Source organism: Trichomycterus rosablanca, chromosome 3, assembly GCF_030014385.1.
Source record: "Trichomycterus rosablanca isolate fTriRos1 chromosome 3, fTriRos1.hap1, whole genome shotgun sequence".
NCBI lineage: Eukaryota > Metazoa > Chordata > Actinopteri > Siluriformes > Trichomycteridae > Trichomycterus > Trichomycterus rosablanca.
In genome coordinates this window covers 56,861,502-56,880,037 of record NC_085990.1, presented here as the reverse complement: position 1 = coordinate 56,880,037, position 18,536 = coordinate 56,861,502, and the positions used below count along the sequence as shown (strand labels likewise).

At 43.6% G+C, this 18,536-nt stretch overlaps 1 protein-coding gene across 1 annotated transcript in view; it reads left to right on the top strand.

Annotated features, from left to right (window-relative positions):
* The window catches only part of LOC134310006 (NACHT, LRR and PYD domains-containing protein 3-like), a 109,143-nt gene that overhangs the window by 40,156 nt on the left and 50,451 nt on the right, over positions 1 to 18,536 (top strand). Inside the window, exon 12 of the mRNA XM_062991509.1 lies at positions 8,074 to 8,247. Within this exon, the coding sequence (XP_062847579.1) occupies positions 8,074 to 8,247 (174 nt within the window). The remainder of the gene's footprint in view (positions 1 to 8,073; positions 8,248 to 18,536) is intronic.

Here is an 18,536-nt window from a genome sequence, read left to right as displayed (position 1 = left end):
GGAGATACTGAGGTGAGATTATAACACACACTCACTGTAAACTGGAAATACTGAGGTGAGATTATAACACACGCACACACACACTGTAACCTGGAGATACTGAGTTGAGATTATAACACACACACACACTGTAAACTGGAAATTTTGAGGTGAGATTATAAGACACACACACTGTAAACTGGAGATACTGAGGTGAGATTATAACACACACACTGTACACTGGAGATACTGAGGTGAGATTATAACACACACACTGTACACTGGAGATTCTAAAGTGAGATTATAACACACACACACACTGTAAACTGGAAATATTGAGGTGAGATTATAACACACACACAGTAAACTGGAGATACTGGGGTGAGATTATAACACACACACAATGTAAACTGGAAATATTGAGGTGAGATTATAACACACACTGTAAACTGGAAATATTGAGATGAGATTATAACACACGCACACACACTAAACTGGAAATACTGAGGCAAGATTATAACACACACACACACACACACACTAAACTTGAAATACTGAGGTGAGATTATAACACACACACACACACACTAAACTGGAAATATTGAGGTGAGATTTTAACACACACACACACTGTAAACTGGAAATACTGAGGTGAGATTATAACAGACACACACACACACACAGTAAACTGGAAATACTGAGGCAAGATTATAACACACACACACACACACTAAACTTGAAATACTGAGGTGAGATTATAACACACACACACACTGTAAACTGGAAATACTGAGGTGAGATTATAACACACACACACACACACACACACACACTGTAAACTGGAAATACTGAGGTGAGATTATAACACACACACACACACACACACACACACACACACTGTAAACTGGAAATACTGAGGTGAGATTATAACACACACACACACACTGTAAACTGGAAATACTGAGGTGAGATTATAACACACACACACACACACTGTAAACTGGAAATACTGAGGCAAGATTATAACACACACACACACACACTAATCTTGAAATACTGAGGTGAGATTATAACACACACACACACACACTGTAAACTGGAAATACTGAGGTGAGATTATAACACACACACACTGTAAACTGGAAATACTGAGGTGAGATTATAACACACACACACTGTAAACTGGAAATACTGGGGTGAGATTATAACAGACACACACACACACACACTGTAAATTGGAAATACTGAGGCAAGATTATAACACACACACACACACTAAACTTGAAATACTGAGGTGAGATTATAACACACACACACACACACTGTAAACTGGAGATTCTGAGGTGAGATTATAACACACACACACACACACACACTGTAAACTGGAGATACTGAGGTGAGATTATAACACACACACACTCTGTAAACTGGAGATACTGAGGTGAGATTATAACACACACACACACACACACACTGTAAACTGGAAATACTGAGGTGAGATTATAACACACACACACACACACACACACACACACTAAACTTGAAATACTGAGGTGAGATTATAACACACACACACACACACACTGTAAACTGGAAATACTGAGGTGAGATTATAACACACACACATACACACTGTAAACTGGAAATACTGAGGTGAGATTATAACACACACACACACACACACACACACACACACTGTAAACTGGAAATACTGAGGTGAGATTATAACACACACACTGTAAACTGGAAATACTGGGGTGAGATTATAACAGACACACACACACACACACACACACTAAACTGGAAATACTGAGGCAAGATTATAACACACACACACACACACACACACTAAAATTGAAATACTGAGGTGAGATTATAACACACAAACACACACTGTAAACTGGAAATACTGAGGTGAGATTATAACACACACACACACACACACACACTGTAAACTGGAAATACTGAGGTGAGATTATAACACACACACACTGTAAACTGGAAATACTGGGGTGAGATTATAACAGACACACACACACACACTGTAAACTGGAAATACTGGGGTGAGATTATAACACACACACACACACACACACACTGTAAACTGGAAATACTGAGGTGAGATTATAACACACACACACACACACTGTAAACTGGAAATACTGAGGTGAGATTATACACACACACACACACACACACACACACACTGTAAACTGGAAATACTGAGGTGAGATTATAACACACACACACACACACACACACACACACACACACACACACACACTGTAAACTGGAAATACTGAGGTGAGATTATAACACACACACATTTTCATATGCAATGTTCTTCGGGATCAATAAAGTGTTATCTATGTAATATGATTCTAGCAGTGGAGGAACAAACCATTAATGTTAGAAGATGAAGGAAATGATCATGATTAGATTCAGATTCATTACAGCTTCAGTAATGGTAACATTTTATTGTGGATTTAGATCTCTTGACATTTTGCTCACTTTGTGTTGTGAATTTAATTTTGTTTAGCTATAATTATGATTAATTAACACTTAATCACTATAACATGCTGTTTAAAGAACTCTAAGCGAGCTGTCATGAGTTTTTTCCTCATTCAGTCTCACCACACTGCCTTAAAGACTTGATTCATTAAGTGCTGCAGAAATGGTTGCTGGTCCAACAGGTTCTCCCATTTCTGCAAATTTGTTAGATTAGATTAGATTCAACTTCATTGTCATTACACATGTACAAGTACAAGGCAACGAAATGCAGTTTAGCATCTAACCAGAAGTGCAATAAGCAGCAAGTGCAGAATAAACAGTATTTATGATATACATTATTTACAGTGGGTAAATAGCAGTGGTATGAACAGGATCTATAAACAAGATATGTAACTGAAAACAATATACATTTTAAGGTGCAGATTAATATTAAGGTGCTATGCAGGTTAAAGTGATTAAGGTGCTATGGACACGAGCAAGGAATGAGTACGTAAAAACATAATAAACAGATGCATACAGTATATATGGGATTTATGTACAAATGAGGTATGTACCAATAAAATACAAAGCGGAAAAAGGATAAAAATGTTTGTAGTGCAACCTTCCTAGGAGGAGAGATTTGGGGGGGGGTTAACGGGGGACAAAGTTCAGTATGGAGACAGCTCTGGGGAAAAAGCTGTTCCTCAATCGAGTAGTCCTTGTCCGGAGGCTCCTGAAGCACCTACCAGAGGGCAGAAGGGCAAACAGTCTGTGCAGGGCAGGCGGAGTCCTTAAGAATGCTGTGAGCTCGACGCAGACAGCGTTTCCTCTGGACGTCCTCAATGGATGGAAGTGCAGTCCCTGTGATGCGCTGGGCCGTTTTTACCACTCGCTGCAGTGCCTTGCGGTTCGCAACAGTGCAGTTCCCATACCAGACTGTGATACAGCTGGTCAGGATATTTTCTATTGCACAGTGGTAAAAGTTCACCAGGATGGCCGAAGACAGATGGTGTTTCCTGAGTGTCCTCAGGAAGAAGCTGGTGAGCCTTCTTGGCCAAGCTGGAGGTGTTGGTGGACAGGTCCTCCGAAATGTGGGTCCCCAAGAACTTGAAGCTGGAGACACGTTCAACAGCTATTCCGTCTATGTGGATGGGGTCATGCATGCCTCCTCCTTCCCTCCTAAAGTCCACGATGAGCTCTTTAGTTTTGTTGTTGTTGAGGAGCAGGTTGTTGTCCTCACACCATGTGGCCAGATGCTGTACCTCCTCCCTGTAGGCTGTCTCATCATTGTTACTGATGAGTCCAATCACCGTGGTGTCGTCAGCAAACTTAATGATGGAGTTGGATCCATGCACAGGCCTGCAGTCGTGGGTGAAAAGGGATTAGAGGAATGGGCTCAGCACACAGCCCTGTGGTACCCCTGTATTGAGTGAGATGGTGATGGAGTAGGTGTGGCCTGACCTAACACGCTGAGGTCTGTTGGTCAGAAAGTCCTTGATCCAGTGACAGAGGGAGGTGTTAATACCCAGATCTCCAAGTTTAGTGACTAACTTGGAAGGGATTACGGTATTAAATGCTGAGCTGAAGTCAATAAACAGCATTCGTGCGTATGTGTTGCTATTGTCCAGATGTGTGAGCACAGAGTGCAGCACCATGGACACTGCGTCCTCTGTACACCTATTGCTGCGATATGAGAACTGATGTGGATCCAGAGTGGGTGGGAGACAGTTCTTCAGGTGTGCCAGGACCAGTCGCTCGAAGCACTTCATAACAATGGGTGTGAGTGCTACAGGGCGGTAGTCCTTCAGGCACGTCGGGCTGGAGTGTTTCGGCACTGGTACGATGGAGGTGGATTTGAAGCATGTAGGTACAGTTGCCTGGGCGAGGGACAGGTTGAAAATGTCCGTAAAAATTCCAGCCAGCTGCTCCGGACATGTTCTCAGCACTCGTCCGGGAATGCCGTCTGGACCAGCAGCTTTGCGAGCATTGATCTGGCTCAGTGCGGTATAGACGTCTGTGGAGGAGAGTGAGAGGGGCTGGAGGTCTGCAGAGAGTCTGGTCTGAGTAACCGTCTCTCTGTTGTCTCTGTCAAAGCGAGCATAGAAGTCATTTAGCTCGTTCAGGAAGGAGACATCTGTAGTTACCGGGGTGGAGTTGCTGGGCTTGTAGTTGCTGATGACCTGGATGCCCTGCCACATGCGTCGGGGGTCGGAGTTGAAGTGTTCCTCTACCTTTAGCTTGTAGCAGTGCTTGGCCTTTTTGATGCCCCTCCTCAGGTTCGCCCTGGATGTGCTGTAGGCCTGTGCGTCACCTGTTCCGAAGGCGATGTTGCGGGCTTTCAGCAGAAGACGCACCTCCTTATTCATCCATGGCTTTTGATTTGGGTACGTGGTGATCTGTTTCTGTGTGGTAACACTGTCAGTGGTGGTTGTGATATAATCCAGCACAGAGGAGGTGTACGTGTCGATATCCGTGTGAGAGCCACAAGTAGCCTGTGAAGCAAACATACTCCAGTCCGTGTGTTGAAACCTGTCCTGAAGTACAGCGTCTGTCCCCACTGGCAACACTTTGATGGTTGATGTTGATGGCTTCACACGTTGGATAGGTGGAGAGTACTTAGGAATGAGAAACAAAGAAAGACGGTCTGACTGTCCCAGGTGGGGGAGGGGGTCGCAGTGTAAGCTTCAGCAATGTTTGTATGAACATGATCCAAAGTTTTGTTTCCTCTTGTGTTGCAGGAAACATGCTGGTGGAATTTTGGCAGTGCTGTCTTTAAGTTTGAGTGATTAAAATCACCTGCAACTATAAATGCAGCCTCTGGGTGCGCAGTCTGTTGTTTGCTAATGGCTGAATAAAGTTTGTTTATAGCAAGCTTGACATCCGGGGGGATATAGGCTATGGTTATAATGGTAGAAGTGAACTCCCTAGGCAGATAGAAAGGTCTTCACTTAACCATGAGAAATTCTATGTTAGCCGAGCAGCCGACACTGTGATTATTTGGTGCGTACGGGATGAACAGGAGGAGGAGTATAGGAACCTGGTGGATGACTTTGTTGCTTGGTGCCGGTTGAACCATCTAAAGTTAAATTCATCGAAAACTAAAGAGATGGTGGTGGACTTTCGTAGATCTGGGCTTCCCCTGCAGCCGGTCTCTATTGAGGAGTCTAATATGGAGTTAGTAAGGACCTACAAGTACCTTGGTCTGCAGCTGGATGATAAATTGGACTGGTCTGAAAGCATGGACAATATAAACAAGAAGACACAAACACAGCTGTCTTTTCTGTCAGATCTGTCAGATCTGTCTGTCTGTCTGTCTGTCTATCTATCTGTCTATCTACCAACAGTGACAAAGTTCGTGCACCAAGCAGTGTTGCCAACTTAGCCACTATATTTAGCGAGTATTCAGACCCCTCTAGCGACTTTTTTTTAAAAAAGCGACTAGCGTCAAATCTAGCGACTTTTGCTGGTGTTATTGGAGACTTTTAGAGACTTGAACATGAAAACGCATATTGTTTTGCAGTTACTGTCCTCATCGAGCAGCGGGTCCTCTCCGCCATCCCAAAGCACTCACGGGTGGTCAGTATCACAGTCAGTGTTGCCAGATTGGGGGGTTTTCCACCAAAATGGGTGAATTTTGTTGGAAATTAGCAGGGAAAAACACACTTTGGGCTGGTTTGTAATCATTTTGGCGGCTTAAAATGTAAATAAAGAAACGATTGCTTTTTAAAGCAGGTGGAATATAAACAGGTCTCCCTTCTCCCACCACATCCCACCCGTTGTCAAAAGTTTGATTGACAGGTTATTCTTTCCAGTCCAAGACACTGTTGCCACACCCATCAATACAGTGATTCATATGTTAGACAAGTGATTTGAGTTGAATATGAAGGTAAGCAAGTCTCGTACATACAGCCTCTCATATGTACGAGAGGTCAAACTTTCATTGCTTGCAAGTTTATTTTTATTTACTTGCAAAGGGTTGTGTGTCCTATCATAAATAATGCATTTTACAAACTTGGTAGGCTACTTCAAAGACATGCAAGCAAAATAATGTGTCCTTTATAATGTAAGATATTAATTTGTACATCATGATGGTTTAACTTGTTTATTATTTGTGAAATGCTAAACATCATCTGCTTATCCTGTGTTTTGGGCATTTTTTCATGCATTTTGGCTGAAAATTACTGTCGCAATCTGGCAACCCTGCCCAGAGTGGCTCATTGTCTTAAAAAACAAAAACAAACCATGAATCAACTGAAGAACGTTCATTTGTAGTTCTAAACATATTTTAAATTTTTACCCACTTTTTGTCTCTCCCACGATGTTATTCCTCTCTTCTACAGCATCAATTACATGCAAATGGATCATATGCAAATTAGACGATGGCGTCATTTAGCGACTTCTAGCGACTTTTAGGACAGCCAATAGCTACTTTCCTTACTGAGGAGTTGGCAACACTGGCAGCAAGCTTTGTTAATATAAATGCACAGTCCACCACCTCTGGTCTTACCGGAGTCATTTGCTGTTCTATCTGCCCGGAGTGTGTTGTGTCCGGTTAGCTCGATAGCATTGTCGGGTACGCCGCCATTTAGCCATGTTGCTGTGAAAATCATGACAGTCCATAAGTCTCTTACTGCAGGTGATGCAAAGTCGTATCTTGTCCATTTTGTTCCCCAAAGACCGCACATTAGTGAAGAAAATGCTGGGTAACGAAAGCCGATGCAGTGTTAGCTTTAGCTTAGCTTTTAGTCCTCCGTGCTTCCCTCGCCTTTGTTTACGTTCTCGACGCCGCCTGCGAGCACTTCCGCCCGGCCGGTTAGAGTGCGTAGCCTCCGGTGTTTTGGAGATCTCAGGGATGAGTCGAAAATTGGTGATAAAACTGTCGGAGTAACTTCGACCGATGTCCAAAAGTTCCTGTCGGGTGTAGGATGTTAAAGTAAAGCTGTTTTGTATGAACAGACTGAAAATGAGCAGGAAAATACTGCAAAATCGCGAAATCTGGTATAGACGCAGGGTCCCGCGATGTGCTCGCGCCGCCATCCTGGTCGTGCACTACAAGATGTGGACAGATGTGTAACAGGGGATTTCAAAATACACATCATTAACATACATAAACAAAACTATATCAAACTGCAGCTCAATTACATCAAATGTTTCCTAAACGTCCTATTTATGATCCCTGTGTAATTCTGATATAGATCCTGTAATGCACCTTCTTCTACTGTCCACAATATTATTTTAGCTTTTCCTCACTAACATGCAGTAAAGGTGATAAAATAAAAGCAATTCCTCTATTACACTGTTTTTATGTCGATCAACATCAGTCAGATCTAAACTGAGAAACATCTGGAAATGAAGAACCACACTGAATATACTGTATATATTCATTCATTTTCACCCACCATTCTGTCCTGGTCAGGGCCACAGGGCACGTAGTGCAGGTGCCAGTCAATCAGTACATCACACACACATTCACTTTTACAGCAGCCAATCCACCTTCTGCATGTTTTTGAAGAGCTGGAGGAAATGACTTTTATTATGATTTGTAGCTAAAAGATTCACGTGTGTGTGTGTAAATAATCTGATGTTTCATCTTTTCTTTTTCAGGTTGTTTGATTGTTCTCTTACAAGTAAAAGTTGTGCAGCTCTGTCCTCAGTTCTCAGTTCAAACTCCTCCAATCTGAGAGATCTGAACCTGAGTAACAATAAGCTGCAGGATTCAGGAGTGAAGCTGCTCTCTGTTGCACTGAAGAATCCACACTGTACACTGGAGATACTGTGGTGAGATTATAACACACACACACACACACACACACACACACACACACACACACACACTGTACACTGGAGATACTGTGGTGAGATTATAACACACACACACACACACACACACACTGTACACTGGAGATACTGTGGTGAGATTATAACACACACACACACTGTACACTAGAGATACTGCGGTGAGGTTATAACAGACACACACACACACACACACACACTCTCTCTCTGTCTCTCTCTCACACACACAGACACACACAATCTCTTAATTTACTAAATAAATGTTGGGGTCAAACTTGGGCATATGATTAATCCGTGTTAAAAATGAACACATCAGCCTTGACAGCACTGTTTTAAAGCTTAGAATCTAAACAGGCTCCATTCATTAGGCAGTATGTGCCAAACCCAAAGTAACTCTAAAGTAATTCTAAATGTTTTCAAATGTAAAACCATTTAACTTACCGATAGCTAGTTTAATCTACCTTTCTTTCTTTCCTCTCCTCTATGTATCTCTCTATCTCCTCTATTTCTCTCTCTCCTCTACCCCCCCCCCCCTCAATTCAATTCAATTCAATTTGCTTTATTGACATGACAAATGCACATATTTGTATTGTCAAAGCATACATACAGTGAAAAAAATAAGTATTTGATACACTGATGCCGATTTTGCAAGTTTTCCCACCTACAAAGAATGGAGAGGCCTGTAATTTTTATCGTAGCTACACTTCAACTGTGAGAGACAGAATCTAAAAAAATCTCCAGATAATCACATTGTATGATTTTTAAATAATTAATTTGCATTTTATTGCATGAAATAAGTATTTGATCACCTACCAACCAGCAAGAATTCTGGCTCTCACAGACCTGTTAGTTTTTCTTTAAGAAGCTCCTCCTATTCTGCACTCATTACCTGTATTTATTGCACCTGTTTGAACTCGTTACCTGTATAAAAGACGCCTGTCCACACACTCAATCAATCACACTTCAACCTCTTCACCATGGCCCAGACCAAAGAGCCGTCTAAGGACACCAGGGACAAAATTGTAGACCTGCACAAGGCTGGGATGGGCTACAGGACAATAGCAAGCAGCTTGGTGAGAAGGCAACAACTGTTGGTGCAATTATTAGAAAATGGAAGAAACACAAGATGACTGTCAATCATCCTCGGTCTGCTGCTCCATGCAATATCTCACCTCGTGGGGTAAGGATGATCCTGAGAAAGGTCAGGAATCAGTCCAGAACCACACGGGAGGACCTGGTCAATGACCTGAAGAGAGCTGGGACCACAGTCTCAAAGATTACCATTAGTAACACTCTACGGATTAAAATCCTGCAGGACACACAAGGTCCCCCTGCTCACGCCAGCACATGTCCAGACCCATTTGAAGATCACCAATGACCATCTGGATGAGCCAGTGGAGGCATGGGAGAAGGTCATGTGGTCAGATGAGACCAAAATAGAGCTTTTTGGTATCAACTCCACTCGCCGTGTTTGGAGAAAGAAGGAGGATGAGTACAACCGTCCCAACCATGAAGCATGGGGGTGGAAACATCATACTTTGGGGGGGCTTTTCTGCAAAAGGGACAGGACGACTGCACCGTATTGAAGGGAGGATGGATGGGATCATGTATAGCGAGATTTTGGCCAACAACCTCCTTCCCTCAGTAAGAGCATTGAAGATGGAACGTGGCTGGGTCTTCCAGCATGACAATGACCCGAAACACACAGCCAGGGCAACTAAGGAGTGGCTCCGTAAGAAGCATTTCAAGGTTCTGGAGTGGCCTAGCCAGTCTCCAGACCTGAACCCAATAGAACATCTTTGGAGGAAGCTGAAACTCAATGTTACCCAGCGACAGCCCCGAAACCTGAAAGATCTGGAGAAGATCTGTATGGAGGAGTGGGCCAAAATCCCTGCTGCAGTGTGTGCAAACTTGGTCAAGAACTACAGGAAACGTCTGACCTCTGTAAAGGTTTCTGTACCAAATATTAACTTCTGTTTTTTCATTGTATCAAATACTTATTACATGCAATAAAATGCAAATTAATTATTTAAAAATCATACAATGTGATTATTTTTTTAGATTCTGTCTCTCACAGTTGAAGTGTAGCTACGATAAAAATTACAGGCCTCTCCATTCTTTGTAGGTGGGAAAACTTGCAAAATCGGCATCAGTGTATCAAATACTTATTTTCCTCACTGTATGTGTTTAAATAATAAAAAGAACAAGTATGTACATGAAGATAAAATGGTAAAGAAAATATCATTAAGTGTTTGGTGTGTGTGTGTGTGCAGGGGGGTATATAATATACATACATAATAAAAAGAACAAGTATGTATAGAGAGAAAATGGTAAAAAAAAATCATTATGTAATAAAACAATTGTTCATAAAAAAGAGAGTGGGGAGAGTGTGTGTGCGGGGGGTGGGTGGGGGGATTATCTGGTGTTTCACTCACTGTCCCGGTGTGTGTGACACTCCTGTACATATCTGGCTGCAGTGGGGGCTGATGGTCCCTCTCCTAATATAATGGCCAGTTTCTGGCTCTCTGTAAATGCTCTGAAGCCGCTCACGTATCTTTCCAATTGATCAAAATATTTATTTCTTATTGTTGTGTATTTTGGGCAGTTTAGAAGGAAGTGCACCTCTGTCTCAACCTCACCTGTCCTGCAGTGACCACACAGTCTCTCCTCTCTGGGGATCCAGGACTTTTTTAACCTGCCTCTCTCGATGGCCAGGCTGTGGTCACTCAGTCTGTATTTGGTGAGGATCTGTCTCTGCTTCGTACCTCGGACAGTGAAGAGATACGTGGCCAGGTTGTATTCATGTTTTAGGGTCAGATAGCAGTTCAGTCTGTTTTGGGATTGAGTTTGGGTTGTCCAATGTTCCAGATAAGTGTTTTTGAGGTGTTTGATAATTTGGGTGATCCTGATTGGTGTTTGGGAAGCAGTGCTGGTCAGAGAGTTGGGGTTGTTAGGGGTCAGTGTGTTGGTCAGTCTCTGGACCAGCTGACACAGGGGACTCTTTTCAGGGTGGAGCTCTTGGGATTGGAGTGCCTGAAACTGCAGGCTTGTTGTGGGACTGGATTTTAGGTGCATCCAGAATTTAAGAGCTCTTTTATAAATATTAAAAGTTAATGGGAGAGATTAATTTATCTCTCCTCTGTTTCTCCTTCTCTCTCCCCTATTTCTCTCTCCTCTATTTCTCCCTTTCTCTCCTCTATTTACATTTACATTTTCGGCATTTAGCAGACGCTTTTATCCAAAGCGACTTACATTACAGTTACAGTACACAGTGTGAGCAATTGAAGGTTAAGGGCCTTGCTCAAGGGCCCAACAGCAGCAACCTGGCAGTGGTGGGGTTTGAACCAGCGACCTTCTGGTTACTAGTCCAGTACCTTAACCACTAGGCTACTGCTTACTATTTCTTCTCTCTCCGCTATTTCTCTCTCTCCGCTATTTCTCTCTCTCCTCTATTTCTCTCTCTCCTCTATTTCCTCTCTCTCCTCTATTTCTTCCTCTCCTCTATTTCTCTCTCTCTATTTCTCTCTCTCCTCTATTTCTCTCTCTCCTCTATTTCTTCTCTCTCCTCATTTTCTCTATTTCTCTCTCTCTCTCTCCTCTATTTCTTCTCTCTCCTCTATTTCTCTCTCTCCTCTATTTCTCCCTCTCTCTCTCCTCTATTTCTCTCTCTCCTCTATTTCTTCTCTCTCCGCTATTTCTCCCTCTCTCCTCTTTCTTCTCTCTCCTCTATTTCTCTATTTCTCTCTCTCTCTCTCTTTGCATGCTGGGAGTGGGCGGGGCGAGTGTGAGTGTGCGAGAGCGGTGGTGTGTGTGGAAGTGAGTGAGTACTCTATACTACTTTACTTTTTCTTTAAATTCTCACAGTCTTCGGGTGTTTATATATTTTTTTTCTTTATATTCGTTTTACTGTGCACTGAAATCGGTAACTAGCTGAGCCTAGTCGGGGGGGGGAGTAATGGCGTCTCTCCCGATCGAACGGCTTCAGGTGTGTTCCACCTGTTGCCACCTCAGTGGAAGACGTACTGATCGCGGTGGGCGAAAAAGTGGGCTGTGAGCAGATCCACTCCGCGTCCCGCATGAATAAAGCTGTGGTTGTCTTCTTGAAGGACAAACAGCTGGTCAATGAGCTTATAGTGAGTGGGATTTGGGTGCAGGAGACTTTTGTGCCGGTGTCACCCCTTTCTACACCCGTAACGAAGGTCACCATCTCCAGTGTTCCCCCGTACATGTCCCATGAACCACTCATAAAGGAGCTGAGTCGTTTTGGCAAATTTGTGGGTGAGATCAGGGACATACCATTGGGATGTAAGAAATCAGGATTAAAACACGTCCTGTCTTTTAGGCGTCAGGTGCTCATGGTTCTAAATAGCGCGGATAAAACACTCGAGGCCTCGTTCCGTGTTTCGGATGGTGAAGGCTCGTACCTAGTATTCGCCAGTTCGGACAGTATGAGGTGTTTTCAGATGGGGAAATGTTGGGCATAAGCGTTTTGAGTGCCCATTGAATGAACGGAGAACTGCGCAGGAGAACCGGGATTCTACTGCAGCTGAGAATGGTGGCACCCCGGAGAGGGATGCTGAGGATACCGCTCCTGAGGATTCAGGTGAGGGATTGTCCACAGCTCCAGCCCTGGAGGCGCATTGTGGAGTTAAGGTGAGTGAGCGTTTAAAAACTAGTGTTTCAGGCAGTGAGGCTGGTCAGAAGCAAGCTAGCCAGGGTGAATGTGTGGTGGGTGCCAAGGTGAGCGGTGAGGGGGGTAACCAGGTGAGCAGTGAGGAGGGTGCTCAGGGGAGCAGTGAAGAAGATGCACGGGGAGGTGCTCAGGTGAGTGGGGAGGTGGGTGTGCAAGGGGGTGATAAGGTGGATGATGAAGAGGGTGCTCAGGTAAGTGGTGAGGGTGGTGCTCAGGTGAGTGATGAAGGGGGTGATCAGGAAGGCCTGAGCACTGTTGGTGTTAGTGCTTCAGTGCAGATGTCTGAGGATATATGTGACGCTCAGTCAGGTCCAGTTGTGTCCCAAGAAGAGGACATGGAGGAGGACAGAATGTCTGTGGTATCTGACTTTGGAGGTAGTCAACTTGGAAGTGAGATGCTGTACTCTGTACATCAGATCAACTCTTTTTTGGACAAGACGAAGGGAAAAACTGTGCATGTGACTGATTTTTTTCAGGATTTAGATAAGTTTGTGGCTTCAGCGTTGAAGGTGCAAAGAGATGTTGGGTATGACATTCTTTCCAAACAGAAACGATTCCGTTTGAAAAAACACATTACTGCCATCCGAAAAGCTAAAAATGCGAGGAGTGGTTTACGGTCCGTCTCTGATCGTGAGGCTGTAGAAACACAGAGCACATGGGGAGAAGTTTTCTCCTGTCCTCTTTACCTGTTTTCTACTTCATTGTTTCCTCTCTCTTTTTTCTGTTTTAATGGGGGTTTTGAGGGGGGGTACTTTAAATGTAAATGGTTTTAGACATAGGAATAAACAGGCTTATTTTTCTGAACTTTTCAATTTTAAAAAATTAAATGTTTGTTTTTTACAAGAGACGCACAGTGATGATAATTCAGTCTCTGATAGGCGCTTATGGTGGAAGGGGCAGGCTTATCTTAGTCATGGGACTAATGTTAGTGCAGGGGTTGCCATTCTTTTTTCTCAATCCTCTGTAGTAACTGTTTTATCTGTAAATGAAGTTGTAGCAGGGCGTTTACTTGTGATTAGAGCCAAGGTTGATCATCATGTTTTTAATTTTATTAATGTGTATGCTCCTAATAGAGGATCAGAGAGAAGTGAGCTGTTTACTAAGCTATGGCAGTTTTTACAATCTTTCTCGTCTGAAGATGTTGTCTTAGGAGGTGATTGGAATTGTACCCTTGACTTTGTTAAAGACAGAAATGGAGAGGAGCCACACCCCCAGTCTGCTCGTGATCTTAATAACATTGTCTCTGACTTTGAACTGATAGATGTGTGGTGAGAAAAACACCCCTCTGTTAGGCAGTATTCCTGGGTGAAAGTGGATGCTAGGGGAGTGTTTGCAGCACGTCCGGACAGATTTTATGTTTCAGACTGTGCACGTGATAAAATTTCTCGATCTAGTATACAGCCCACTTCTTTCTCTGATCACCATTTATGTATAGTGGATTTTTCTTTAAATTTTCAGACACCTAGACCCTGTCAATGGTATTTTAATAAGTCACTTTTACAAGACAGAAAGTTCTGTGAAGATTTTAAGCTGTTTTGGGCTGAGTGGGTAGGAAAAAAAGGAGATTTTGATAATCTAATGCAGTGGTGGGACGTGGGGAAAGCTCAAATACGAGTTTTCTGCCAGGATTTTACTTCCTATTCTACATCCCGACTGAGAACCACAATGACTGCTTTAGAAAAGGACATTACAAGGATACAAAATTCGTTGATAAATCAGAATGTTTCTGATTTGCGGGCAGAGCTCACCACAAAGTTGCTGGAGCTGAGTGACATTCTGCATGAAAAAGCAAAGGGAGCACTGGTGAGGTCAAGTTTCCTTTCTGTGCAGGACATGGACGCTCCCACTGCTTTCTTTTTCAATCTGGAAAAGTCCTCCTCTGTACATAAGACATTGATCTCAGTGCGTAAAGAGGATGGTATGATTACCACAGACCCAGTTGAGGTTCGGAAGCTGGCAGTAGAGTTTTATTCAGACCTGTACACTGCAGATGTTCGAGATCCGCAAAGTGCAAATGTCCTGCTTGACGGCTTGCCTCAACTGGATGAACAGTATAAACTGGAAATGGAAAATGAATTGACTTTTGAGGAGGTCACTGAGGCCGTATATCAACTCACTCCTGGGAGAGCACCTGGGATAGACGGCTTACCAGTGGACTTCTACAGAAGTTTTTGGGGAGTTATAGGGAGAGACTTTTATGAGGTGTTACTGGAAAGTTTCAGTGCTGGTGTTCTTCCAATAAGCTGTCAGCGTGCAGTTTTATCACTCATTCCAAAAAAAGGGGATCTTTGCCGACTGACGAACTGGAGACCTGTGTCTTTATTGTGTTCTGATTATAAAATTTTATCTCGCTCAATCGCAAATAGATTGAAAACTGTTTTAGACATGGTTATTAACGAAGATCAGTCCTACTGCATACCAAAAAGATCCATTTATGATAATCTGTTTTTAATTCGAGATTTATTTGATTATGCTAAACTGTCTGGATCAGATTTTGTTTTTTTATCGCTTGATCAAGAAAAAGCTTTTGACCGAGTAGATCATGGTTATCTTTTTTTAACCTTGAAGGCTTTTGGTTTTGGAAATGGTTTTATCTCTTGGATCAAGCTGTTATATGCTGGGGCATCATGTATAATAAAGGCGGGTGGGGGTCTGAGTACTCCTGTATTGGTAGGAAGGGGGATACGTCAAGGCTGCCCTTTGACTGGACAGTTGTACTCGCTTGCTGTAGAACCCTTTCTCTGTTTACTTAGGAAAAGGTTGTCTGGTTTGCAGATTGAGAACAGCATGGTTAAGATTTCAGCATATGCTGATGACATCACAGTAGTGATACGTCATAAACAAGACATATTAGCATTGAAAGATGCATTGCAGGTATATGAACAGGCCACCTCCGCAAAACTAAATTGGGGTAAGACGGAGGCTCTTTGGTGTAGTTCAGAAAGAAGGGGTGACCCTTTGCCACAACTTCCAGGCAGTATACAGTGGAGCAGGACTGGTCTGAAGTTTTTAGGAGTATGGTTGGGCACTGATGAAGCAAAAACAAAAAACTGGGAAAGTGTAGTGGAGAAAGTCCGTGCCAGGTTGTCCAAATGGTCTTGGCTGTTACCCCAGTTATCATATAGGGGTAGAGTTCTAGTCACCAACAACCTTGTTGCGTTTGCTTTATGGCATAAGTTCACGGTCTTGAATCCACCAAGGGGAATTATTGATGATATCCAGAGAGAGCTGGTGAATTTTTTCTGGGATGGACAACATTGGTTGAGAGCTGCAGTTTTGTACCTTCCTGTGCAAGAGGGGGGTCAAGGGCTCATGGACATTCGTTCCAGAGTGGCTGCCTTGCGTTTGCAGGCTATACAACGCCTGCTGTACCATGAGCATCACAGTTGGATGGAAGTAACCTGCGCTCTTTTGAGAACTGCTGGGCGGTTGGGCTTAGATAGACATTTGTTCTCTCTTTCACTGAAGACCATGGATTTAGGGGGCCTGACACCCTTTTACTCAGCTGCTGTGGAGGCTTGGCAACTGTTTTCCTTCTCAAAGGAGTGTGATGTACCATCTGCATGGATTTTTGAAGAGCCACTGTTTTTTAACCTGGTTTTTCCATCTCTGGCCCAGATTTCAGGCTCTGTGAGAGGTCGTCTAATACAGAGCGGAATCACTAAGCTCTGCCACTTAAGGAGAGGTATGGACTGGGTACCGGTAGAACAGCTGGCAGAAAGAGTCAGTTTTAGGTCTGTGCGCCTGGTTGGGCAGGTACTAGACCATTTAAAATCTGATATGTCTGCCTCTGTGTCCGAGTACCTTAGAACAACCCCTGTTGAGCAATGTTGGAGTGATGAAGCCACTTTTCCGGAGATAGTGATGGATTTGGGCTGGGAGGACTGGCAGGAGGGACAGGGAACACTGCTGTCTTCCAAAACGCCTACACTGGGTGTCTTTAGCACTCTACAAAAACGGTCACTGTACATGGCCTGTGTTAAAGCTGTGAATTTTAATGTCCTGCGAGACTTAAGAGAGACCAAATGGGCAGAGGTTGTAGGGGCTGGTTTTTTCCCTAAGGGTAGCTGGCGGTCCCTGTACAAAAGACCCATTCAGAAGAGGGTGGGTGACCTCCAGTGGAGGATTGTGCATGGGATTTTAGCTACCAACAGGCATGTGGCACGGATTGATCCTTCGGCTAGTGACAGCTGTCCTTTTTGTGGGGCCACTGAGTCGCTTTTTCATGTCTTTTTACAGTGTCCACGTCTAGGCCCCCTTTTGGATATTTTTTTGGTGTTTTGCCGGTCGCTACGGCGGTGATGGAGAACACTCGCTTTGAGCAGCTCTTTCGCCGTCATGGCGTTAAGATCGCCCCCGGGGTCCGGTGCTCGGTAGAAGAGTGCTTCCTGGCTGTCGGGGAGGTGGTGGGCTGTGGGAGTATCATGTCTGCCTCCAGAATGAACAGCTCTGTAGTGATCTTTCTGGACAGCATTGAAAAAGCCAATACTGTTGTTCAGACTGGTGTAGTGATACAGGGGACACTTACGTCTGTAATGCCCCTTGTACGACCTGCAAAAAAGGTTATATTGTCCAATGTCCCACCTTTCATGAAAAATAAGCTTTTAATAGCAGAATTGTCCAGACATGGCCAAATTGTTTCTCAGATGAAAAAAATATCACTGAGTACCAAATCACAGTCGTTAAAACATGTGGTTTGTATCAGACGCCAGGTTTTTATGATATTGAACAACGGGGCTGATGAAGTGAATGAGGCTCTTAAATTTAAAATTGATGATTTTAACTATGTGATTTTTGTTACCTCTGAGACAATGAAATGTTTTGGGTGTGGACAAGAAGGGCACTTAAAGCACTCATGTCCATCTGGGGCAAGGGAGGGCACCTCACAGGTCTCAGACTCTGTACATGCTTGTGGAGCGGAGGCCGGTACAGGGCCTGAGCCTAGGCCTGAGCCTGAGCCTAGGCCTGAGCCTGAGCCTGCTACAGTGGGGGAGGTGAGGGCTGAGGCTGGACCTAGTGAATTAGAGGTTAGTAGAGCAGGTGCTGATATACAGACACAGGTTGGAGAGGAATGTCAGGTAGATCAGCCTGATACTGTACAAAGCGCTAATGTTGAAGTTGATAATGTTGATGTACAGCAGGTGGGTTCGGGTCTCACTGGAGTTGAGGAGGGTGAGGAAGCTGTAGCTGCTCCAAACCTGACTCTGGGTGGGGAGGACATGGAGACTGAAAATGTGGCAGAGGAAACTCGCTTTAGAGAAGAAAAATGAAACAGGTAAAGACATGTGATATAAAGGGGAAGCAGAGGTCTAGCACAATGCAGACAGAAAAGAACAATGAGAACGTTGGTTCTGGTACCTTAGATGATTCTGATAGTGATTTTTCTGAAGTTAAAAGTCAGCAGAGTCAACGTAGAATGTATACCTTTGAGAAAATTAGATCTTTTCTCAACAAAACTAAAAATATGAAGGGTGTTGTGATTGGAAATCACTTCCCTGATCGAAAGTTACTTATCAGATCAGTCCAAACATTCATTAGAGGTGAGGGTGAAGAACAGTTTACAGCTCAGGAAGTTTAT